Raw genomic sequence first — 25,955 nt, forward strand, 5'->3', positions numbered from 1 at the left:
GGATATGCATCTCAGTAGCGTTCACCAATCTGTAACCAGACTGCATCTTTTTGTTGTGTGTGTGTGTGTGTATCAGGATAATTTGACTGTCTTGTGAATGGCACTGATTTTCACTTCTGCTAAGATTTGCTTTTCCTGCATCATTTTTTCTTCTGAGACAGAATTTCAGTTTTTGGCACCTTTTCATCCCATTTTGTTATCTATCACTGACACTTTCCTCTTTCTTATCATAAACTTCTGCTGCTGGTCTTTAGAGTTTATTACTACTTTCTTACTGTGCTTAAAGATCTTTCTGTCATTTCTTTCTTCCTCTGGAGAGCTTTGATATCCTGAAGCTGATGAGAAATACCTTTCAGTTTTCTGCTGTACAGCTAACTTCAATCTAGTTTAGTGAGAGGTTCTTCTTCCCCTGCTAGCTGTTCATCACCTCCTCCTGAAGTCGGAGGTGATTTGTATACAGAATGCAGGAAGCCAATCTCTCTGCTGCAGCTTTTAGTGCCTCTAGGGACATAAACTTCAAGAGGAGCGATTCTCTTAGAGGGAAATATGACAAACATTCCCACATTCTGAAGTGTTCTATTCAATCTGTGGTATTTCTCTTTATTTCCCTTTACTTGTGTCAACTCTCTGAGATGAATTTGAAGCTTTAGCTCCATTTTTTTTTTATTGTAAAATGTCTGCAAGCAAATGCATTTCTGAGGCACTTGAAAACAAGTATGTTATGAAGGAGGAGCTCAGCTCTGCTCGGGGATGGTAATTAGTCAACAGTGTGAAGATCTCTTTCAAATATTCTTTAGATTAATTCATTCTTTTTACTTTCTGACCTCTTCCTCCCTGGTGCATAATTGATGTCTCTTTATTGCAGTTATTTCTAGATATAATGAAGCAACACATTTGTAAAATAATGTTTAACTCGGAGATGCTGTTAATAACAAAACTTGAGCATAAAACTTAACTAGATTACCCAGCTTCAAATCTGTTTATTCTGGAGTTACTAATTCTTTATAACATGACACAATGGGGCATAGGATAATAAAAGCACTACGTTCATTTTTTGTGTGTTAAAGGTAGGCAGAAAATAGAATACTTTTAGTTTACAAAAAAAAAAAAAAGTGAGTTTGATGGCACATCTTAAGAAATATTAGTAACTTATCTGGTTCGCCTTTAAGAAATATTTAAATAGTATGTAACCAAGTTATTACATTTATTGTGAACTATCTTCTGGGTAGTATTGAATTATCAACAAAGTTTCAGCTACAGAAATTAATATGGTTCTTTTTCTCTTCTTTGTAGATTGCAGGGAAGTTATTTGTTGATTGATTAAAGGTGATGCAGTAGTTTATTCATTACCTGTTTTACGATAAGCCTGAATACTGCTTCATGAAGGGAGTTTTGTATCCAGGGCCATGAAAAATAAGCTACAGTGTATGACAGTGCAGAAACTGATGTGTCAAAAATAACGTACTGTAGTTGTGCATGAGACAAATATTGTGAACATTGATTGAGATACAAAGATGTTCATTAAGCAGTAGCAAAATGGTTCTGAGATTTTAGTTTTTATTTCTAATTCATGTGTTCCAGTTATGTATTTATTTTTGCAGAGTTAATCTTGAATTGATGTCAGTAGATTTTTTTTTCTCTGATCTGACCTAATGCTGATATTTAGACATAGATAACTGTTTTAGAGACTGCACATGCAACAGAAAATATGCCATGTTGTTTTAAAATAGTGTATGGGTCTGCTCTAATCCAGAGGCTTCTGCCTATGGTGAGTTGTTTTTTAATGTTCCTTTGATAGATAAATAGTGATCATTATGTTCAGTTGTTGTAAAATAAGGTTGATAATCATTTCGATCAGCACAGCATGGTCTGGAAGATGTCTGTGTAGTATTGTCGTGTCAATTATTAAAATATTAAAAAAAATACACAAAAAGAAGAAAATCAGAGAGCTTAAAATATAGATTCTCTGAGGAGCAGCTTATGTGGAGTGGTATCTTTGTCACATTAAAGTATTTTTCAGATATCAAAAGCTAAATTGATAAAGAGGAAAAAAAATAGTCATTGCAAATTGAACATCCAGTGATTATAAGCCAATTAATGTGCTTTAAGTAAACCTGTTGTTAATTCATTCCATATTGTTAACATCTTTCACAGAGGAGCAAGACATATTGATGGAATATTTAAGGTAAGGCTTGTACTGTAGCTGTTAGGGTAAATCAGGATTTGAATGTAGGTAGGTTTTGGTGGTGGTAGTCATTCAGATTTTTGTGTTTAAGTCTAGGTAACCTCCCTGTAATTGTGTCATCTTTGACATTCTAAAAGAATCCTTAGCATGATAAGAAAGAGCTTCCAAAGCATGATAAGAAAGAGCTTCCAAACAGCCCACTCCTCCTGAAACGCTTATGCTGCTGAAATCCCACTTAAATTCAACTTTTGATATGCAATTAAGAAGCTTCTGATTCATTACATAGCAGTTAACTGTGTAATGATATTCAGTAAGAATTATGATTAGTTTTCTCCTGTTGCATGCAGTACATTTTCTTAATGCTTTTTAGATGTGTGCATTATATATTAGGATTTTCTTTTGCATTACATCAGAAAACATCTTTTTTTTTTTTGCAATGATTTTTGATAACTCTGCATCCTCTTTATTTCAGTGGATTTCTCTAAAACTCCTGTTATCCTGGTATGGTAAGCCTCTGAAGGACCATGAACTCTGGGCTTTATGTCATGAGTGTTTAAGGACTTTACACACTTGCACAGATTATCCAGGTAGGATCTTAATGTTGTGTTCTCTGTAGCGATGTTCTGTTGATGTACAATATCATGACTATTTCATTTTGTTTATTGAAAAAATAACAGCTAATACTTCTAAATTCACTCTTAAACTGTGACTTTGAATTCTTACTCCATTTAGACTTCTCTTACATGGATATAACACTGTACAGTGTCTTATTTTTTTCTTTATCCTGTGCTTTGATAGTTTTTATAGGGGAAAAGATTTTTATGACTTCAAGCAATTAAACAGGTTTTGTGTTTAGAAATTTTGGGTATGGAGAAACTGCATCGTGCCTTTTGAGAAAACTGCTTGGGACTTCTCATGAAGCTTATGGATGAAGAGTTTCTTTTACATGTTAAACTTTCTTTTTCCTGATTTGGTGTGATCCATTATTCCTGTGATACGAGATTGTTTAGTTATAGTGTCCAGGATCTCATCATTACATTACTGTACACCATGCTTCTATTTGCAGAGTTACCAGAAGTCAACTTCTGAGAGAGAAACGTGGAACTGTGCTTTGACAGAATTGCAATATATTGTATGTGACATGGAAGAAGATCATCCTAGCTTTCCACTGACATTCTGAATATTGGTTTAGCCTATCCTGTTAATAAATCTCTAGTAGTTCTTATAAAAAAGAACAGATTCCCATCACTATACCCTAGCTTCCCTTTTCCTTTATTTAAAAAGCCTGCTTTTGTCTGCTTGGAAAGGGATGAGTTTGAAGTCTGTAACTGAATATGAAGAAATGGATAGTAAGTTACATAGAACTTAGTGTGTCTTTTTGGTTTTCAGTTTCAGCTATTTTATCTTTTGTTATATTAAAATATTACACTGGAAATTGTCTATAAAAAGAGATTTATGAACACTTTAAGCAGCTTTACGTTTAAAAATAGATATTTGATATACCTCACAGCAGAAAGATTATTTCAGCCTCATAAGATGTTCCTAATGTTTGTGAAAGCTTCAGGTAACTGCATGTAACAGCTTAGAGTTTAGTTTAATATGTGTAGACAGCCTCTGTTGCAATACTTACATACACTGAGAATGCATAAATCTTTACAATAGTGAAAACTAAATTATGATCTGAACCTTATGTAGCCAGTAAAAGTGAACATAATAATGAAAACTTGTAAATGGAAGGTATCTTACTTAAAGATACATATGTTTGGCGAATGGAACTACCTTAGTTTTGAATACTGTCTTCAGATTTAGAATATTTTTGCCAGATAAATTTCTGCCTATTCTGAGAGTAATTAATCTGATATTGTATAAACTGTGTGTTCAAAAATCGTAGTGTTAACACTGGTAGAGCCAGATTGATAACCCAGAAGTCATAGTAAACACTGAGATAAGCTGGATTTATTATTATTTAGAATTATTATTACTTAAATAGCCTTTTCCTCTAAATCCATTGCTATTTTTTTCTGTTACCTTAAACAGGAATTACCTCAGTAAGAAAACATATTCTAAAGCTAGTCTGTTCATGTATTTTTTAACTCATTCCTGCTGTAAAAGGAGTTTGCAGTCTCTGCTGAGACTTTGCATATTGCCTCTCCTCTTACCAGAGGATATTGCTTTCATGATGCTTAGAGGCACTTTAGAAGACCCAGGTGAGAATTCTTGTGTTGTACTGATCTGAGGTCTGGTTTGTATGAGCAGTGTTACAGATTCAGAGCCAGAGGCTTTACCTGTTCAGAAGTAATGACAATGAGCAAAAATAATTCTCAAGGGTGCTGCAGAAATAGCTGTTAAAGAATCTCATTCAGAAAAGCTTTGCATTTCAGGTCTAGTTTGTAGATAGTAGTACACAAGCTTTTATTTACCTTAAGCATAATGAATTTTAATGACTTTAAATGTGCTTTGTACAGATAACTGCAAAAGCAAATGGATGGATTTTTTTCTTAGACATTCAATTTATTATTTAATAATAACAATATATATATATTGCTTTTAGACTTCTCTCATGTATTATTTAATAAAAAATCAATAATTTGACCACTTATTTAATATAATCTAAGAATATGCTGTTCTAGTACTCTGGGACAAGACTCTTATGTAGGAAAATAAGAGTTTGATGGTAGACTGAAAGGTAGGACTACATTGCTATCCAAATGGATTATTATATTGCAGAATGTTAAATAAGTTCCCAAGTAACCCAGATGATTTAAGGCAGTTTTAGAAGCCTGTTATTTCTTACCAAACTGTGGAGAGTTTCAGGGCTTTATCGTGCAAATAACAGTCCACATCACATTTCTTTTCTGGGACAGTGTGTGCAATTATGACTATTTGTACAAAACAGGATATCTTATCCTATTCCATCTAGAAGAGTTTTGCATGCGCTCACGTATGTCTTAGTTGTCTCCACATAATGACTATTTTCATGTTCAAGCCTTATGATTGCCTGCAGTGGTGGTGATATTGCCATTTACATCTATCAAAGGCAAAATCCTGGTTGAGCATTTTTTATGTTTAATCCCAAATTTGTTGCTTTAGGATTGTTGTTGTTGTTGTTTTTCTTTTATGTGGGGTGGGGGGTTGGGGGAAGGAGGAAGAGAGGAGAGTTTAAAGGCTTAGGATAAGAAGTTCTGGTACCTTGTGAGAAGACCATAGTACATCTGGCTGTTGTTTTCCTTTCTTTTTTTTTAATTCCAGTATTCTAAACCTTTTCACTAACTGTAGTGTGATTTTGTTTTGCTTTCTTGTCTTTTCTGCTGGAATTGCTTTAGGTGATTATGCGTTTTCTATCAATTGAATATTGATTTCTGTTTGAGCATTAGCATAAAAGTTTCATTTGTCACTACTTAAGGTAATTGATGATACTGAAAATTATTTTTAAAATTATTTTATTTGTTTGGTGTTGAATAGTTACATGAACAGACACTTATTATGCCTTCTACTTTTGTGACTTGTTTTGCAGTGATCTTATGTTTGGACACTGTACTGCTTGACTGCCATGGAAGAGTCCTCTTTACTGCTCCAAAAGCTGAAGGTAAACCAATATATTGAGTGCTCCACTTTTTTGTCTCTTGAGGGTAAGAGGAGAATTAAGCAAATATCTTACCTTTTGTTTTTGGTTTCTTTTTTTTCATTTAGAATCTTGTGATATAATTTATTTAGCTCCTGAAATTGAAGAGGAGGATGTAGATACTGAAAAGGTAATGTGGTAGGTTATGTTGGTATTCGGTTTATCAAAGCATAGCTGTATCCCTCTGCCCTTTAAAGAAGAAAGCAAAACTCTTCTAAGATTGTGGTAATAAATCTCTCAGTGTTTCTAACATTTCTCTGGTTTGTTATGTATCAGTCTTCCATAAACTTAGTTGCCTCTAAAAAAAAATCATTTCGTCTTCCAAAACAGTAATTGCCAAATAATGTTCTTCATTAGTTTTCCACCAGACTTACTTATTTTCAATTTTGTCAATAGGAAGACAGATACTGAAGTCATGGTTTTGTGTTCTGGAGGTCATGCTAAGATCAATTTTTTAGACTGTCTAAGAAAAAAATCAAATGAATCTCCTTTGTAATATTGGAAAATACTGCTGTCAGCATATTTTCTTTTTTGAACGTGATTATTAATGTCAGTGTCTCTTACCAGTACATTTTTCCTAGTACTTTTTTCTTTGGATATAAACCCTAAGTTGTTCTCAGGCAAAAATGATAAAAATGTTAATAAACAGCAGATGAATGTTTGTCTCCTTTGCAATTGCAACTGAATGAGATGGATTTTAAGAGCAGAGGGAAAAAAATTACTGTATCATTCTATTGTGTGAGAAGAAAGAAGTTTAACTAATATGTTCCTTCTGCCCTATGAGTTGTTTAAAATTAGAAATAATAGTCATGATTCAGAGGAAAAAAAAACAACCTGCATTAAAAATCTAGTAAAGCTAGATTTTGACTTTCTGTAAAATAATCTGAAACTAAGAAATATTTATCTTCTCCTTTAAAGTTTCTCTTTCTACTTAAACTGCTTTGATCCAACATGCACTTTTAATAGGTTCAAAAGCTTAAACTAACCCTAAGATACAATATAGCAGCTTCACCAGTAGAAATTAATAATTCTGAGGTCTTTATGCCTTTATTCTCTATTCTTCAGAAAATATAAACTTTTTTTCTTGTTTTTCTACATTATACATAGAATAAGCTGGAATCCTATTTTGACTTTTTCCTTGTATCTGTATAACTTGGTTGTTATGAAAAATTTAGTTAGAATTGTGTTATGGGAATCCAGACTGCATAGTGTCAGCCACAGTAACTGTCCTACATCAGTGAAAGGAACGTTTTTGAAGTGTGCGCTAAATTAGATAAATTAATAAACATTAACATTATGATCACATTAGCCTCTTGGAATTCTAGACCTAAAGGTAAGGAAATCATTTGATTTTGACAGAGCTACTTTCTCCTATTTCAAGCATCTTACACCCACCAGCTTTTGTTCAACAGCTTGAATGATTCAAAAGTTAGTTTCTTTGTACTGAATTTCCTTGTTATGTTGTATTCAGTGTCATTTACTTGACTCTAAAGACTGCTAGAAAATGTTGTTTGGACCATATTATTTAGTACTGTGCTTGGGTTTCCATCCCTTGAGCCTTTTTAATACCTTTCATAAGCAATATGAAGAAGTACAGTGCTTTAACTTTGTGAAAATTACATTTGTAGGGTATGCTAACATATGTAAATTAAGCATTAAATAGTCTTATTCTGGCTCTGTCTGAAAATTGTAATTTTTGTCAAATAAAATAAGAAGGCTCTTGAAGATCAAGCACTTTACAAGGTCCCCCATCATTGCAGCTTAGTTGGTCTAGCTGCAGGTAGCACAATAATTCCTAAAATAAATACACAATACTAGTTCTTCTGATAGGTGTAATCTTCTCTGTAAAATATGACTTCTACTGGCAAGCTTGTAATTACTTCATGCCATTTTCTTTCTGAATTATCATGACCTTTTTAAAGTAAATTGCTGCTGGCCAGACTTTATTGTAGAACACTAAGGCTTGCGGCAGTAGGTTTTTATATGAGAAAGGAGTTCTTCAAAATGATTCTAAAAGCTTTTTTTTCCTGAATAATTTTCCTAGATAAAGAATAAGACAAATTATGTCTGTTGCTCCAACAGTAGAAAATTAGCTACTATTACTGGCACTGCATGCATAACAGCAAGTTTTTGAAATCAGCTTCTTAGAAGCCAGGTGTCATCTGTATTTTGGAAGTACTGGTGGTTATTTTGTGGGGAATTAAGGAAAATTCTGGACAATTTTCCAGATTTAATATTGAGAATGGGTATTTTGTTCTGGTTTGGTTTTTTGGTTGCTTACATCTTACGTCTCTCCTGTGTTATGCCACTAGGTCTGCATTTATGGTGTTGCTGCAGTTCTTTGGATGGCAGCAAAATTCAGCATTTCACCTAATCACAAACTGGCCTTGCCAAGAAAATTAAAAAACCTTCTTCTGAATATGGCAAAAAAAAATCCTGAAGAAAGACCTTCTGTAGCTGATGCAATTAAGGTTACTGGATTTAAGCAATTTTATTTGAAATTCACTTGTTTAAAGTCCCATCTTAGTGAACTGAATATCAAAATATTAATTTATTTTTTCTAATAATGTAATATCTAATTAAATGATAGCCAATCACTCTTGGATTTGTTTTTTGAAGTGACCTCCCTAGGGACACGGAGGGGTGTGTTTTTAATTTATATTGAAATTATCAATAGGTACTCAGAATAAGTTCATAATGCATCCTAGACTTGGATTATATTTAAATGACTATTTACCTTGACTTTGTCCTTGTCCAAGAATATCTCACCTGCTTAAAAACTTATATACTCTCTTCAGAGAGTCTTCACTATGATTTTTTTTTTCAGACGTGCAGTCATTATTTACTTGAACGAGGAGTAAACAGCAAAAATATTTTGGCATTGTTGAATAAATCTGTTTTTAAGGTATGAATTCCACCTTTTTTAATTGTTCACATTTTTTCAATTAATTCTATAAAATGTGTCCTGACTGGATTTTTCTCCACCTCAAGTATAGTTATATTTGTGATTTTTCTTTTCTTTAATTCTCAGGTATTCTGTAAATATTGCTTTTGTGAGAGCATTAACAGTGAAGTTATATTACTAAGAATTTCATATTCCTTGCAGAAATTTAAAATAGATAATCAAAATGACGTTCTAATTTTTGTAGTCTGATTTTTTTTGTCTGCTCTTAACTATCTATGTTTGCAGCTATGTTTAAGTTCACTGGATGTACATCAGGGAGTCTGAAAGTAAGTCTTCAAATGATGTGCTTGTAGTTGGGAAGCTCTGCTTGGTAAGGAATTAAGGCAAGGATGCAGGTGCTTTTTAATATAAAATTCTGAAGTTAATTTAAAAAAAAAGCAATTTTGTCACTACATTAATGTGTAGTTATTGTGTTCTGATTACGTTCCAAATTGTATATACTATATACAGTGTTCAGCTTTGTGCAAAACCTTTGCCAAAAAGTTATTTGATTCAGTAGTTTATCAAGATGTACAAACAGCTCTGCCATTCTATAGAATTTAGTGCACAGTTCTCCACACTGACATGCTAATAATTTCAGTTTGGGCTTCATTTTTTATTGTTAGGCTGTTGCAGAAGATGTAATCTCTTCTCCACATAATGTAGCTTTTGAAATTGAAAATGAAAGACTTGAAATGAACGCTTCAGAGTCAAATCTAGGTAAGCAGATTTTGATATATTTCATTGGCTAGATCAGTTCTCTGTATGAGATTTTCTCTGTCAGATGATGGGTGTTTTTCTATCTAAGCTGATTATTATTTACATTGCATTTATATTTTACATATTGTTCTTCTTTTATCTAACTGTGTTTTTATTTTAGGATTTATACCTATTACCGGTGAAAGTAAACTTATAGCAGTTAAAGGACCAGTACCATGCCAGATTTCTCTAAACTGTGAGAAAACTGCATTACCTGTTGCATTCACCTCTCCTGCAAACCACTTTAAGCCTATCATTCTGCAGCAAAATGCAAATATGAAAAAGTTAGTATATCCTAATGCAAAATAAGTTAAAGTTGTAACTTAACTATTACATCACTGGCATAGTCCTGTCAAAATTCTTTGTTCCTTTTCAGGGAAGTTCACACACCAGCTACTGAAAAATTCAAGAAAAAGTCGAGTAAAGAGAAATGCATTGATTACAACAAATTAGGATATGTGGAAGGCTCTAAAAACTGTGGTATCAAGGACACAAATGTAGTTGAAACTACATCTGAAATACCTGAGTGTCATTTACAAGTTCCAGGCCATCCGTTCCAGATGCCTTTAGAGAAGGAAAAGTCAGACGATATATTTACTTCTGATCCCTCACGTATTCCACAGGAAAGAAAAATTTTATCTGAAGTTCCTTCAAGCTCCTTAACTTCTCTTATATCTCCTAATTCTCTTCATATAAATAACATCATTCTCAAACAGAATTCAGAGAAAAGAGTTTTAACATTTGTACCAGTACACTTAGCTGTATCAGAGCAAATACCAAATAAGCCTCTTCATTCAAGGGTTGCTGCTGATTGCTCTCATAGTTTGCCAGTGCTACTTTCAAGTACTATTGCAAGTTACAAACTCAGCATGCAAACAGAAAATGACTCCTCGCTACTCAAAGTACAAAACTGTAAGACTATTAATACACAGAATGCATTTGAAAAAACTAACCAAGTTGTTCAGACCAACTGCCAAGATATCGAGGATGCTACCAACACAAACAATATTTTCTCTGAGCAAGGATTCACTTCTTGTACCTCAATGGATGGAGAGGCGGCTTGTGTCTTTGATGTAAAAGTCCTGTCCCAACAGAGCAGAACAAATGACCCTTTGTTGCAGGAAGTGGTTCATCTTATACAAGAGGAGTTTGCCTTTGATGGCTATCTAGAGAATGGAGTTGAAGTTTTTGATATGGGTATGTTTATTTTCTTCTTATATTATATCGCTGATACGTAAGAATGTTATTAGTAATGTATTTTTCTATTTTTGTTCATTTGTGGAGTTTTGCTTTTTTATTGTTATTTGTTTTGAAACAAGGTAACTTCATTTTAGCATTAAAGGAAATTAAGTTTGGTACGTTCTCTGACAAAATTTGTGAGAAGTTCTGTGATCTATACTGGGATGAAAAATTACTGGAGAATCTTTATCAAGTAGTAAATGGAGAAAGAGTTTCACCTTTATGGTACGTATTTTTCAACTTTTTTCCTCTTATAATTCCTTTTAATATTTTTCTCCCTACTTCCTAGAGATAGGGAATGATATGCTGCCCCTCTTTAAGTGTTTTTACTTGTTTTCTGACATCTGATTATTTCCCTGTCTTCGTCTCCTTCTCCAAAGCAAATAGTACTTAATAATTTAGCAGAAGATATTTCCTATTAAGCTTGTCTGTAACTCCAGTGTAGGATAGCTGAATAATGAAGATCAAATATTGAACCTGGTTGAATATGGAACTGTGTTAGAAATAGGCTGTTTAATCAGAAGTGAAATAAATTAATCCTACTGTTCAGCTTAATTATTGTATTTGAGTTCAGTTTTTTATGCATTAGTTCAAACTCTCATTAGGTTAAGAATGAATTTGTTTGAAACATCTCACTGTTCCAATCACACCTAAGAACAAGGAAATTAATTTAGCTTTGCTAGAAGTATTTTACTTAAACTTCATTTCATTCAGTGTTCCTCCTGACAGTCTTTTGTAAACCTGTTAAGTAAGAAAACACTGGCTTAATTAGTTTCTCATATATTTAATTTCATCTTCAATTACGTATCTGCCAGAAAAAATCATAAAAATATTTCTTGTTTTATTGCAGCATCCAGATGTAGAATACTTTAAAAAAAAATCTTATCAAAGACTACTATAACCAGTAATGAATTTATAAGTGGGATTTGTATACTTAATATTCTTTGACATTGAAAACAGCTTTTAATTGCCACCTTTTTTGCCCCAATCCTCATGTATTTTCAGCATAACTGAGGCAGATGACTCAAAGTGTGGTGGTGTATTCCAAGATCTGAAGAAATCTGACAGCTTTTTGGCAAGCAGTGATCACACAGAGGGTGAGAAGGGAATTTGTGTCTCTTTGCATGGGGAATCTATCAATTCATAGATGGGTATTTTCAGTGTGTCTTCAGAAAAACACTCACCTTAACACTTACAAACATTATCAATGAATCTGGACATTATCGATGCCTTGTAAGTTTCAGGATGGTTGAAGTTATACTCATGGAATCTTTATTTGAAGATTTTATTTTAATTTCTGTGGTAATATCAGAATGGATTTTCTTTTTCCTTGTTAACCCTAAAAGCATCTCTTTGTACTTCTTTTAGGGTTATCTATCACAAACTGAAAGATGATAACAGGAGCAACAGGGACAACATGTAGTACTTTACAAGGTTCTTAGTAGTTATACAATATTGATATTTGGACATCTTTAGTTTTATGCAATGTATCTCAATAATTACCTTACTCTGTAATATATCTTAGTTACATATTTAAAGTACAGAGAGAAATGAAGATAGTAGTATGTGTATACATAACTACACATGGAAAGAAAAACCTTTCCCCACAGTGTCTCAACAGCTTCAGTTTGGAAAAAAGAAAGGAAAAAAAAAAGGCACAGACTCACTTACAAATTTCTGTAAAATTATGTTATGAAACTTTGCGTATTTCAGTAGTCCCTAGTCTCCTTTCCAGAATGTTTGCAAGAATTCTTACATAAAGCACATATTATTCAATCTGTTTTTAAATTTGCTTACTTTTCTGTTTTGAATAAATTTAGATTGGGTATTCTTTTGAGATCAGCTTATCCCCCTTGCTGTTGCTTAACTTCTATGGCAAAACTTATGTTTGAAAGCTTGCTCTTGGCTGCTGCCCTGCTAGGTTATGATTTTCTACTTTGGCTCAGAATGACGGCAAATGTACAGCCAGACTTTCCCATGGGGTATGTGACAGCTTTGCACCAGTAATTCGAGTCCATTTGACTCCAAAGCTGGCATATCAAAGCCCTGGAGGATTTCTCAAGTGAAAAGGGAGACTTGTGGCAGACATAAAAATGCCTGTCAGCGTCACTCCAACTTTTGACTGTCACCACAGTCCCTTGAGGTTGGTAGTAGCTGTTATAACAATAGAGAAATCCCATCGTAGCTCAAGGAAATGAGTCCTGTAGGAGTAGAAAGCTTAACATGTGTCCCCATTGGCTATGTCAAATACTCTTGCCCTCTGTGCATGGAATAAAAGCTTTGAGACCTATATATGGAAAAGAACTCAAGAGCTAAGCTTCTTATTGATATGTGCATAGGTCTGGTATTTTTTTGCTTAGAAAGTCCTATATTATGCTTTGTTTAAATGCTTGTTTTACATGAATTTTCTAATTTTCAGGAGTTTACTGACCAAAGCTTGATTGTTCTGAAATGTCTTTTATCTTCAATATTTTACAATGTGTAGTTGAGAAAAAGCAAGCACAAAGCCCAAAGAAGAATGTTGCACTGTTAGAGGACATAAGTAATCTCATAATTGCATTTTCTAAGTGTAGTATTTAACAAAGAATACATTACAGCATGACTATTTCTTCTTTCTGACCTCCCCCTAAAGGAGAAGGAGAAGCTACTTTTGACATGAAGGATGAGCTTATGATAAATACATCATTAGCTGAAATGAATTTTAATGAGGCACCCTCAGATAATTTCAAAAAAGAGTCAAGGCTGCAGAATACTTTTCCTATAGAAAAAGATGGACAGTGTTTGCAAACCAATGGCTACCATATTGGTCCAAACTTTGCAGAAGAAAATGCAGAGCCTGAGGAAGAGACTGTAATAAAGACAGCTGAAAACAGCTACCTTGTGCCTCCCAACCCACCTGATTTTCATGGCTGTAGTCCTGGTTGGAGCAGTGCATTTTATGGAGCTGAATGTTTTGATTCAGAAGTTCATAGTTACATGAAAAACCTTGGAAAGCAGAAATCAAATGAATCACAAAGTATAGATGCTAAAAAAGTGGTGAGTATGTTGATTTAAAATCATTAAGATATCTCTTTACTTACTGGTTGAAAGTGTGACAGACTGTGTTGTATTTTAGTGAGATTAAACCCCCTTTCTTATCTTAAATATTCACTCTGCTGTATTTACATAAGAGGTCTTTACGTTTTACATAAGAGTAAAATGTGATATTTTTAATAATATTATATTAAATTTTCCATCATATAATCTTTTGTTAAAAATGCTTTTTAAATACCTTGTTATGGCAAATTCAACGGTAGTTTAAAATGTCAGCTACTTATTGCATATCTATTTTTTCTTTTACTACCCTACATCAACAGCTTTAATCTCTCTGCTGACATTACTATAACAGTAACATTCTGTGAAACCCAAAATATTTGAAAAAAAAATGCTAAATCATAATGCTCCAATTGCACCAAAATTTAACCTTAAGCACTTAACGTGAGAAAAGAAAACCTTCATAAAACTGTTCTATTTTTCCAAACTCCATCAGTCATAGATGTTTCAAGTTTTTATTTAGAAAACAAATGGCATCTTTAACAATTCATAAATGCTAGTGAGAATATTGCACTATCTGATCCAAAATACTGAAAAAATAGAATACACTCAATGTGAAAGCACAAGGAGTCTTCTGCCGGAGTTGAAGCTCAAAAAATAATTGTTTTTGTAGCTAATTTTCATTTGTAAAATCTAGCAGAGGAAACAAATATCCACTCTTCAGGCCAGGAGGATTACAGGGACTGAAGCAAGGCTGGTAAGTGAATAGTTTGAGCAGGAAGATGGTTTAAGTTGCTGGAGGAAAGTTCTGCCTGCCTTGCAACGTAGACTGCTCCATCTCGAGCCTGTCCTCCCATATTTAAACCTGAAGCAGCAGCACAAAATGCAAGCCATTTATGGGTCAAAGATGACACTTTCAGATGTTATGAAAACAAATAATGCTTTACTCTGTAGGTTTTAAACATAGTTCTTTGCAGTTCTAAAGCTCTGCAAAAATTCATCTGCATTTCAAAAAGTTTGATTTTTATTCAAAATCACATTAATAGCTTGAGGCTTGCTTAGTTTTCTCTTAAAACTTACAGTCTTTTTTCCTACTTTTTTGCATCTTCCCCCACACCTATATTACTCCTTCCACAAGCTACTGCATATCACCTGCCTCCCATCACCTCTGGTCCAGGAGCTGCTGATTTAGCTCTCCTTCATACAGAACACATCCAGGCAAATCAATTCAAGTCCTTGCAGCACAGCAAGAATTCAGCTATGAAAGTGGCTGTTTCTCCAGAGGGATATCCCAGTCTGCTATCACAATAAGTTTGTTTTTTTTTTCTGTACTCTGATAAGCTTGCTTCCAATTCTCTGCAGCCCCAAGCCTTCTCCCTTAGCCTTTGCCCTTTTCTTCTTTGCCCGCATAGTTTTTCCTCTAGATCTCAGAAGTTACCTGTCAGTCTCCATCAAACTTCTCTGAGTCCAACCTGTGACTATAAGGTTTCTAGCAAAGGTTTTTCATATTCTGCTTGCAGCTTTCCCTCTCTCATTCCTTTTCTCTTTTTGCTTCTCTTCTGCCAATATTCTACATACTTTCAGGGAACCACTCTTCAGCGTGTAAAAACTCATGCTTCAGAACAGTTTGAAAATTACAAATTTCCCATTTAAACAAAGCCAGTCTATGATTACTTTGTTCCCTAGACTAAACAACATTCTATAGAAAAGCATCCCATAAAGTTAAATGCACTTCAGAGGATGCAGAACTTTATCAAATAACAACTGAATGTATGGCTGAATCAAAAATGTTTCTATTCTAGGCCTATAACATGACTACTGACTTCACTGCTACTCCCCTAAGTAATTTAAGGACAAGTCACTTCCTCAAATAGCCATCAGATTCCAAACATTAGAAAATAGCCACTCTTTCTGATTTCTTTTGTGTGCGCTTCTGTGTGCGTGTGATTATGTTCTTTTAATCAGCATCCTGTTTTCACTTTAACTGTTGAAATAAAAACAAACCTTTAAATAAAAGCAGGCTGTTTCTAATTCAGAATCTTCATGATAGCTTTTCTGTGGTTTCACTATTCTCTGTATGGTGACTATGTAAAAATCCAAAGGACTTTTTGTGACTTACTGCTAATGAACCATGGTTTTAAACCTTTTGAGCTTTTGTGAAAAACAGTGACAGATTTTTCTCAAACTCAAATTAGTTTCTAGTAAGTCCATCCCATTAAGGCTAACCTATTTACCAATCTGTTGTTTGAAATGTTAGCTCTGAGCTATGTGTTTTCTGATCACTCTGCTTGTGGGAGTTCTGTCTTCTGCATTCAGTGAACTTATTCCATTTGAAATGCTGTTTCATGTAACTGGGTCAATGATAGCTTAGGACCCAAATGCAAAAGCCACAGCATTTAAAAACCCCGACACGCATAATGTTAGTTGTTCCATAACAAGTCAGAAGCTGAACCCAACATGGATGGCCCATTTTTCATTGATTGGTAAAATAATGAAATCTTTGATGTGCAAACAAGTAAATGTTTACGTTAAACTTGATCTTTTATATGTGATAAGCAGGAGATACTTTACTGCTTAAATTATATAACAGTAGACATTTCAGCTTTCTGTTTTTCTTAATTATATAAAGCAGATAAACACAAAATATGTAAACTGAACTTCAAAATTGATGTGTCCTTTATTTATAGAGTAGCACTCCTGACTGCGCTCTGACTTGATTGCATAATATAATGCACCATACTGATCTGGAAATTATTGCTTTCAGTCAGACATTCAGTTCTCCCTGCAAATCCAGGTCCATTGCTTAACAGAGCATTCCTGGGGTGTACGCAGATTTCAGAGCTCATTGCTTTGAGTTCTGGATGGCTTCTGAGTGTCAGGTTTTTTTAAAAATGCTCTTGAAAATAACCAGATAAGTGCAATCATAAAGCATATTTATGTAAGTGGATTCAGACAAATTTAGATGCTGTCTCATCACACACAGACCAGCTATAGTTCATAACATGTAGAACTATGATGTACCTAATGCTTTTCTGGGAACAGGTGATGTTTTCTGTAATTTTCCTGTAAGCACAGGTGTAGAAGGCATTTTTTCTTTACTAATATCATATTCTTGTCTATTTGGTTGTTCATTTTTCCCAATAAAACTCCACTAAAAATTCAGTTTCCTACCAGAACTTTGTATTTGCCTTTATGAATAGAATCCTTTCTCTCTCTAAATAGGAACTAGAACAATTACTAATGATGGAGACCAAAAATTACAGAAAGACCATAAAGTTTTACCAGAAACTATTGCAGAAAGAAAGAAGAAACAAAGGTAAGATTGCAGTAACTTGCCAGAAATAAAATCATAGAATGGCTTGTCCTTCAGGACTTAGTCCTTCTCGTAGGGCTGTTCTCAATGAGTTCTTCTCCTTGTCTGTATGCTTATCTGGGATTGCATCCACCCAATTGCAACACCTTGCACTTTGTCGGGTGTCTAGTATGTCATTTAAGGATTTTTCCCTGTATATCAGAATAATTGCTGTTTTTATACTTTGTGTGCTTTCAATTCAAAGGTCCTGAAACTAAATCTATGTTGCCCAAGTTGAGAGGACAACTACAAGAGATGAAATCAAGGGTGCAGTTTCTTGAATTGGTGAAGAAGTATGTGCAGGCAAGTCTGACTTTATTTTGCTTTGTTGCTTTTTTTTTTTTTTTTTTTTTTTTTGTAATTTCAACACTGCATCAGTGTCCTTGGCCACTTAAGTCATGAGTATGAGCTGTGAAGTGGTTTGTGCTGAAGTGTCAAATTAACCATGAGAGAATGATTAAATTAAAGATGGTTGATACTAGTATTATTATTAAAAAAAAAAAAAAAAAAAAAAAAATTAAAATGCTATTTGGCTCTTGATTGAATAGGGTGTATTTTGCATTTATGCTATAAGGCAAATGGCATCTATTTTCTTGTGTTTTATTCTTACATGGCTTTGCCTCTCTGAGCAGATAATGTATGCAGAACAGTGGGGTGTGGAATCCAGCGTACTTCCTACCATCATTCACTTCGGGAGAACTGACACCATGGATGTGGCTCCTACAGATGAGTCATCAATGCTTGTTTACTATAACACAGAGAAACACAAGTGCAGTAAACACAATGGAATAAAAGTTCTGCAGGCTGGGACACCACTTGGTTTAATGGCTTATTTATATTCTAGGTATAGTGTGCTTTGTACTTGCATCCTTAATTGAGAGGGGGAATAAGAATATTTACTAAAAAAAAAATAAGAAAATCCGTGCATGTGATAAATCTTGGTTACTCAGCACTACATAAATTATCCTTTCTTGTATATAGTTCAGTGTTATTTCTGTGCATGTTTATTTGCAGAAATGGGCATAGAAATGTCAAAAGACAATCTTATAGGAAATAAGCCAAACTACTAACTTTGAGTTTGTTTAAAACTGAAGCAATTGATACTAAATCGAGAATTAATAACTTTAATCTTTATTTATCCTCCACTTATTTGAAGTTTAGCTCTAACAGTTGCCATGGAAACATGGCTTTGTTATTTAATAATTCTTCAAAACATATAATTTGAACATTCTTACTAATCACAGAATCACAGAATCACCCAGGTTGGAAGGGACCTCAAGGATCATGTAGTTCCAACCCCCCTGCCTAGCAGGGCCACCAAACATGCACATTCAGATCAGGTTGCCCAGGACCCCGTCCAACCTGGCATCCACAACCTCCCTGGGCAGCCCGTTCCAGGGCCTAACCACTCTCCTTGTAAAGAACTTCCCCCTAACATCCAACCTAAATCTTCCCTCCTTCAACTTGGATCCATTTCCCCTAGTCCTGCTGTTGTCAGCCCTTTTGAAGAGTTTACTCCCCTCCTGGGTGTAGGTTCCCTTCAGGTATTGATAGGCTGCAATGAGGTCACCCCGCAGCCTTCTCTTCTCCAGGCTGAACAAGCCCAACTCCCTCAGCCTGTCCTCATAGGGGAGGTGCTCCAGCCCCCTGATCATCTTAGTCGCCCTCCTCTGGACCCTTTCCAAGATCTCTATGTCTTTCTTGTACTGAGGGCTCCAGACCTGGACACAGAACTCCAGATGGGGCCTCACAAGAGCCGAGTAGAGAGGGACAATCACCTCCCTCTCCCTGCTGACCACCCCTCTCCTGATGGAGCCCAGGATCCCATTTGCCTTTCGAGCTGCCAGAGCACACTGCTGGCTCATGTTCAGTCTCTCGTCCATCAGGACCCCGAGGTCCTTCTCTGCCGAGCTGCTCTCAAGGACCACTCCTCCCAGCCTGTACAGGTGCCTGGGGTTCTTCCGGCCCAAATGCAAAACCTTGCACTTTGCCGTGTTGAACCTCATTAGGTTCACCCGAGCCCAGCCCTCCAGCCTGTCGAGGTCCTTCTGAATGAACTAATGTGGTCTAGATGTGAAAATGTACAGGTTCTGCTTTACTATCCTTGGGACTGATAAAGATTGTAACCTTGTCTCGGGGCCAAGGTTGGGAAAAATATGTCCTTTAACCCTCAACTGAGGTGAGAACAGTGTCTTTCTAAGGTACCCCAGCAGTAATAGTATGGAGTACCACATAAGTCTCCATCAGTCTCCATTTTCTTGTTTAAAATATATACCTTTTATGCTCTTATAATGGAAATCTTAAAATGGCATCAACTGAGATAATTGAAACAATGGCATTAAATGTGCTCTTCTGCTGAATACAACTTTTGATTATAATAAAAATGTCAAAAGTTCTCCACAAGATTGAAAATAGAAAAGTTTCTTTTAAAATCAAATTATGATATTACTGTGGACAATTAAAATATTGATGTGTAAAAAGAGAACAAAAAACAAACCTAAAATTTCTGTAGAGTTTGAGAGACTTAAATCTCTGCTATTGATATTTTGAAGATTTTTGCCATTGCTTTACGTGAGAAGAAATTGTGTTCTTGCTTGTCTGAAGCTTTTCTTGTGCTTCACAGAAATGCATTTTTAGAAGGCTATGTGCAGCAGTTTCTCTACACGTTTCGCTATTTCTGCACACAAGAGGAATTTTTGCAGTTTATTCTTGATCGAATTAGCAGCACTTTATCCAGGTACAGTAGTTTCCTATGAAAAATACTATCAAAGCACAATTGATTTCCCCCCTTCACTCCCCCTCGCCCTCCCAATGGCAAATAGCTGTTTCTGAAAATAACTACTTCATTAAATTCTGTTTTTGATGTTCATTTTTGTAAGATTCTGTTGGCATGTGAGAGTGAAATTGGAGCAAGTGCTATATTTGGCAATATGCTATCTTCTTTAATCTTCTGGATTCTGAGTCTTACTTTGCCTAGTTGTTCAGTGTTGAGTTGTAAGTACAATGCCAACTTTGTTTCTATAGGGTCATGAATTCTGGAGACATGAAGCATAAGAATAAGATAGTCCTGTCAATACTACATCACTTACAGACTTTCCAGCATTTATTTTTAAATTGGAATTGGGTATTAATACTGATGTAATAATTTTTATTTTCTTCTCACTAGTGCAAGCCTGGATCCCTCCTCATCACTTACCAAAATATGTAACCGCAGTTTCTACATCCTGCAGGCTTGGATTGAAGACTGCTACAATGTAGACTTTGCAACAAATGCGAGCCTTTTATGTACCCTAAAAGAATTTATTGCTTCCAAGGTAAAGCAGAAACTTCAGTGGAAGCTTCAAAGAAAGAAAAAAATATATATGGTGTATGTATGGTGGTGGTGTTATAAAAAAAAATGATCTGTCCTTATTACGATTAAAGTACAAAAAAGACAGTACTGTTTTTGACAGCTGGTTTTGCTGTTTTTGTGCAGACCTGAATCCTGTAAGTATTTTTTGTCTTGCTCATAATTGATCAGAAATTGTGTTCGGTGTTCTATTAGCTTGTTTTGTGTTTACAGGTTGCTCCATTAAATGGGTATGGTGAGCACTTTTTGTCATTGCTTGAGGATGCTTCTGCCAGGAAAAGTGGAAGTTCTCAGCAGTGCTCCAGTATGGAGAAAGGTGAAGAAGAGGAGGAGGAGGACAGAAAAACATTACACTCCATATGTAAAAAGCTCTCAGAAGATATGTTCAGAAAGGTATGTCCTGTCTTTAGACTGCACTGCACGGAAGACGTTTCCATATACTGTTTTCTGACTAAAAATATAGAATATCCAGCTCAGGGTCTACATCCTGGTTGAGTAATATTTGTATACTTCCATTTTCAGTTTTATTCTGAAATAAATTTTATTTTGAAGCCCAAATAGTTATAGAAATATGGGTTTTATTTTAAGTCTTAAACATGCTCTTATCAACTGTTTCAGTAATAATAGATCAGATCATCCAAATTTTGAGAGGAGTTGAAACTCTTTATTCTTGATACTAGAGTGTGACTCATAGATACTTAAAACCTTTTTTTTTTTTTCCTACTTGTCAAACATTAATACTTACTTAGTTATATATATGTGTAAGGCTATAAATACAGGAAAGTAGTCTTGGGGGATGTGGCATTTCTTTCTAGAACTCTAGAAAGTTTGTAGCAAAAACTGACCTGAGCTCTATTAACTGGTTTGTATAGTCTGCTTCTGAAAGGTAACCTCAGAAGCTGGAATATACTATAGACTTCCACTGAAAAAAGATCTTTTTGCAAAGTGACCAGAATGATGCGTGAAAATTAAGCGTATCAATAGTGTTCAAGTTGAATTTAGAATCACATTCTTGATAAAGTTGCAGAATTCTATGGATTATATTGGGGATTCTGTCAATGAAAGGCAAGACAAGCAGGGAAACTATGGATTTATTTTATTGTTATTGCATCGTAATGATACTGAAAGCTGGAAGAAGAAAATGAATATTCATTTGGGAAGCACTGTTTGATATGAAAGAAGAAGTACAAGAAATACTGAGACCTAAGAAGTGAATATAATGTGTAAAATTTGGGAATATATGCCATTATGTATCTGTGAGCTTGAATACATAGAAAATTTTAAAATACTGATTGTTAGTTGAGGTCCAGCAGCCTCCTGCTCAGACTCACTGATTCTGCATATTATACTTGCTTAGAATAGAAGTATGAATAAATCAATTCAGGTCTAGCCTTGAAGATGAACTGAAGAGTTTTGTCTCCACAAAGGTGTTTCTCAGACAAAACATTCCAGATGATTAAATCGAGGGGAGCTTATGTTGGCTTTAGAGAAGTTGTAGCTTTACGTATTTTTTTCTACAGAACTTTAACTGGAAACTTTCCAAAGGTATGGGACCAATTGCACATTATCAGAGAGAGCGACTGTACACTATTCCATCGGTTTTGCCAAAGCCATGCTATAGCAGTTTTACAGAAGAATTCCCAGTCTCCTTTGCTAAAGCAGATGAAGTGGGACCATATCTTTTAACGGAATACAGTGTGCAACAGCTTTGTTGTCAGCTGACATTACTGCAACAGGTACAAAGGATTAGGCTTACTTGGAAGTGCAAATTTTATCTATCTTCTTGATATATACTCAGCCTCCTTTCTCTACCTTTTCCTACCTCATTTCAAGCTTAGTAGGCTTCCACTGTTCCATTATTCTTTGGATAAAATACTTCATTTTTCTCTTGAAATCTCTACAGTAAAGTGCAGAATGGGCTAATACTATTCTTAGGCAGTGATCCATCTGATAAATTTGCTGAAAAGAGAACAAAGAAGAATGAAAGAATAAATCTGCCATTTTCATCCTCTAACATTTTAAAAGAATTGCTGGATCTGAAAACAGATACATCTTGTTCTTTCTGTTTAGGAATTATTTCATAAATGTCATCCAGTACACTTTCTGAATTCAAGAGCACTTGGTGTTAAAGATAAATGTGTTGCTGTACAGAAGTAAGTTTCTTATTTTAATTGTTCCTCTGTTTTACTCATGTATAACTTGTTGTTACACCTTTAATATATCCAGGAAGAGAGAAATATTTAAAATATTCCATATTTTCTTTTGACCAAATAGATGTTCTGGCTACATAAGTTTCTGAAATTCAGGAGAGTTTGTTTATATATATGTACCTCTGAATGTATTCAAGATGATTTCTTTAAAATCTAAAATGGATTACACCAAATTATTTCTGAAGACTTATACTGTGGGGGTTGCTTCAGACATTTTTTATTTTGAGGGAAGAAATTTCAGCATTACTGAAACAGTCTGCTTGATAACATGTGTGAATGTGTCTGGGTAAGCGTGATAGAGATGATCATTGTGATCACAGAATAGCTGGGGTTGGAAAAGAACTCCCAGGAAGAGTAGTTCAGCCCAGCTTCTTGAAGTAAAGCTGGCTAGAGCCTAATGTTAGTGTGCAGTAATGTTCTGAATGTGGATGGACACTCCACAACTTCTCTGTGCAACATTCATTTTGTACTGTAAGGTAGATGAAGTGTCAGTCTTCACAGGTACAAAAGAATTTTCCTTTAGTAGTTCAAATGTAGAATGGTCACCAACCTATTTAACATGATTTGCTAAATGGTAGTTAATGTTTTCATCTGGTCACATGGAGCCAATTATATTAGATTTATGCTCTAGTTCTCACATACTCAGTGGATTCAGATGATTTCCAATAAGTGCTTGTTATAAACATTGCCTGTAGTAGACTTTTATGTCACGGGATCCTTTTTTATGGATTGTTGAAGGGCAAAGCTTAGATCAGCTGGTTTATACTGATTTGGGCTTCAGACATGGGGTAACAGTGTGAAGCCACAATGTATCAGGTTCAATTTCTTTAATGGTAGCTAGTTTTAGATAAGCTGAAATTACTGGCTGTTTCGTTAGTTGTGTTTCTGGCTGAACAGTTTGTTTTATTTGATTATGATGATGATGTCTTTATAAGCAGAAATGTTTACTGCGTGTAGTTTTTGTGTAATCATATATGACTATCTTGTAATTACAAGAGAAAGTAACATAGCTCCCAATGTAAAAAATATCATAAAGCCAAACCTACAAGCACTGCACAATTATTGTAAATGATTAGAATTTGGTATCATTCCTTCAGAATCAGAATTTTCCTTGAAAACCCAAAGTCAGAATGACTTATCTTTGTCTTTTCCTCTATCTTTTTATAGAGCCGTTTCTACTGAGGAAGTTTCCTTTAAAGTCTGTAATCTATTTCTATCAAAGTGTATACAAGACCAGTACCTTATACAATTACTAAGAAATGCAGACAGTGTCAGCACCTGGGTTGCTGCTGAAATTGTAACGTGTCATACATCTAAGGTTTGTTGTTGTTTTGTTGTGTTATTATGAAATATTTATATGTTAATGTGTATACATATGTATTAATGTTTAATGTATGACTCTCTATGTAGAGAGCCTGCAAGAACTCTTTTGAAATGCGCCTATGAATCGGCAGTTATCAACTTTTTTTGTTGTCATTGTGAGCTTCTGTTTTGGATGCTTTGCAGGTTTTAAAACCTGATAGGAAGTAAGAAGGGGTTTGCCTGAGGAGAAGAGGTGAAAGATTTTAACAAAGGCATCAGTGAAAGAAAAGACCAAAAACAGTGGTGGAGTTACTACAGTCAACAATTCTGATAAGAGTTTCTGAAAGAGACTACCTCTGTCTTCTTCTCTTTTACTTATTTTCAGTCATTTTGTAGATTTATGGTACATTTCAGAAATACGTAATCAGGTTTCTGCCTGGGCAGATACTATTTTTGTCAAAACCAAACAGTAGTTGAATACTGCGATTAATTGAAATCTCAGAATTGTGTATACTGCTTATATGCCTTCTTTACAGTTTAGCAGAAAGTCATCTGTTCAACTTGATTAGTGTTTTGGCTTCCAAACTGAATAATATCTAAGTAAATGTGTGTCTCTATTAGTACTAGGCAGCTACCAGTTGATTTCTTTCTAAGCACTGTGAAAAATCTGAGTCTGCATCTGCTCACATTTATTTATTTTATCTCTCAGAGGTCATACTCTAAACCTCTCAATTTCCTTGTTGCTGTTTCTATTTGATTATTTATTGGGTTTTTAACAAGCTTCCCTATTTTTAATATTTCTCAAACCACGTATGAGATAGAAAATTTTAAACAAATGTTTTAAATCCTAGTGGACTGTATTCTAAATATGTTTTTCTAACAGACAATGTGGTACTGATTGGTCCTATGAAGTCAGTGTGTTTTGACAGCTTTTAAATGTGTATTACCAGTAACAGGTACTGTATGTAAGCATGTTTCAATGGGAAGTATTATGTTAGTCTTCATTTTCCTCCTGGAGTTTACTTTTAGTGACTTTTCAGCTTTGTAAGAGCAATGGAACTGAGAAATTACCAGCAATAAGCCTTGGACTTAGCACCATCCAAGACTTGCAAGGATACTTCATTCCATGGAATCATTAGGCCTCTTTCCAATTCCAAGCTCAGACAATATACCATTAAAGCATATTCCTAGCAAATGACTGAATTTAATAGCTTCTAAATGCACATGAGCTGAAAAAAAAAAAAAGGGTATATCCTAATTATTTTTTTCCAGATGCAGGTGAGCTTGTTATCAAAATTTCTTCTCATAGCAAAGTCCTGCTATGAACAAAGAAATTTTGCTACTGCGATGCAAATCCTAGCAGGCTTGGAAAATCTTATTGTACGACAGTTGCCAGTAAGTTTGGGACTCTCTGTTGTAACTTTTTTTGCCCAAAATAATCTTGTTCAAATTTGGGCATTAATATGGGAAATAAAAATGTGTTTTCTTTTATTATAAGGCCTGGAAAATTTTACCTGCAAAAGTAGCTGAAATAATGGAAGAACTCAAGGCTGTTGAGGTATAGTATAAAGTCTTTAACATAAAATATTAATTTGGGATTGAGGAGACTCAAGTTCTAACTAAAGGAGTACCTCTGCAGGATGAAAGCCAAAATTAATATTTTGAATCACAAAGGAGATTTTAAATTATTGTAGGACTCTTGTGTCTTGGTCTAGGTTTGCATTTTCACCTCAGTTTTTCTCAAAAATGTATCCCTTGTGACTAAGAATCAAGAAAGTTTTTTCAAAGCAAACTGTGAAATTAAATACTTTTTCCTGAAGAATTCTACTGGAGTTTTCTGGATGTAGTCTGTACTGAAAAGTTTGAAAATGCAGTTTTGGCTGTAAACAGGGATTTATGAAAAAATTGATATGTAGTGCTCAGCATTTGAAGTGGAGAACTTCTTATAAAGACTAGCCTT

The 25,955-nt window shown here is 34.7% G+C and overlaps 1 protein-coding gene across 4 annotated transcripts in view; it reads left to right on the forward strand.

Annotated features, from left to right (window-relative positions):
• Window positions 1–25,955, forward strand: part of KNDC1 (kinase non-catalytic C-lobe domain containing 1) — a 58,048-nt gene that overhangs the window by 30,751 nt on the left and 1,342 nt on the right. For 2 of the 4 annotated variants that reach the window (XM_052677327.1, XM_052677330.1), the window contains 22 exons: window positions 2,658–2,772; window positions 5,700–5,771; window positions 5,876–5,937; window positions 8,120–8,278; window positions 8,635–8,712; window positions 9,378–9,471; window positions 9,632–9,794; window positions 9,887–10,707; window positions 10,830–10,974; window positions 11,755–11,846; window positions 13,382–13,785; window positions 17,005–17,098; window positions 17,340–17,437; window positions 17,767–17,978; window positions 19,758–19,871; window positions 20,301–20,448; window positions 20,697–20,876; window positions 22,004–22,219; window positions 22,554–22,636; window positions 23,861–24,011; window positions 25,268–25,390; window positions 25,494–25,553. In XM_052677327.1, the coding sequence (XP_052533287.1) occupies window positions 2,658–2,772; window positions 5,700–5,771; window positions 5,876–5,937; window positions 8,120–8,278; window positions 8,635–8,712; window positions 9,378–9,471; window positions 9,632–9,794; window positions 9,887–10,707; window positions 10,830–10,974; window positions 11,755–11,846; window positions 13,382–13,785; window positions 17,005–17,098; window positions 17,340–17,437; window positions 17,767–17,978; window positions 19,758–19,871; window positions 20,301–20,448; window positions 20,697–20,876; window positions 22,004–22,219; window positions 22,554–22,636; window positions 23,861–24,011; window positions 25,268–25,390; window positions 25,494–25,553 (3,684 nt within the window). The remainder of the gene's footprint in view (window positions 1–2,657; window positions 2,773–5,699; window positions 5,772–5,875; window positions 5,938–8,119; window positions 8,279–8,634; window positions 8,713–9,377; window positions 9,472–9,631; window positions 9,795–9,886; window positions 10,708–10,829; window positions 10,975–11,754; window positions 11,847–13,381; window positions 13,786–17,004; window positions 17,099–17,339; window positions 17,438–17,766; window positions 17,979–19,757; window positions 19,872–20,300; window positions 20,449–20,696; window positions 20,877–22,003; window positions 22,220–22,553; window positions 22,637–23,860; window positions 24,012–25,267; window positions 25,391–25,493; window positions 25,554–25,955) is intronic. The other 2 variants (XM_052677328.1, XM_052677329.1) reach the window with 2 other exon arrangements.

The sequence above is a fragment of the Tympanuchus pallidicinctus genome, unplaced genomic scaffold (genome assembly GCF_026119805.1).
Source record: "Tympanuchus pallidicinctus isolate F22 unplaced genomic scaffold, pur_lepc_1.0 scaffold16, whole genome shotgun sequence".
Classification (NCBI taxonomy): Eukaryota; Metazoa; Chordata; class Aves; order Galliformes; family Phasianidae; genus Tympanuchus; species Tympanuchus pallidicinctus.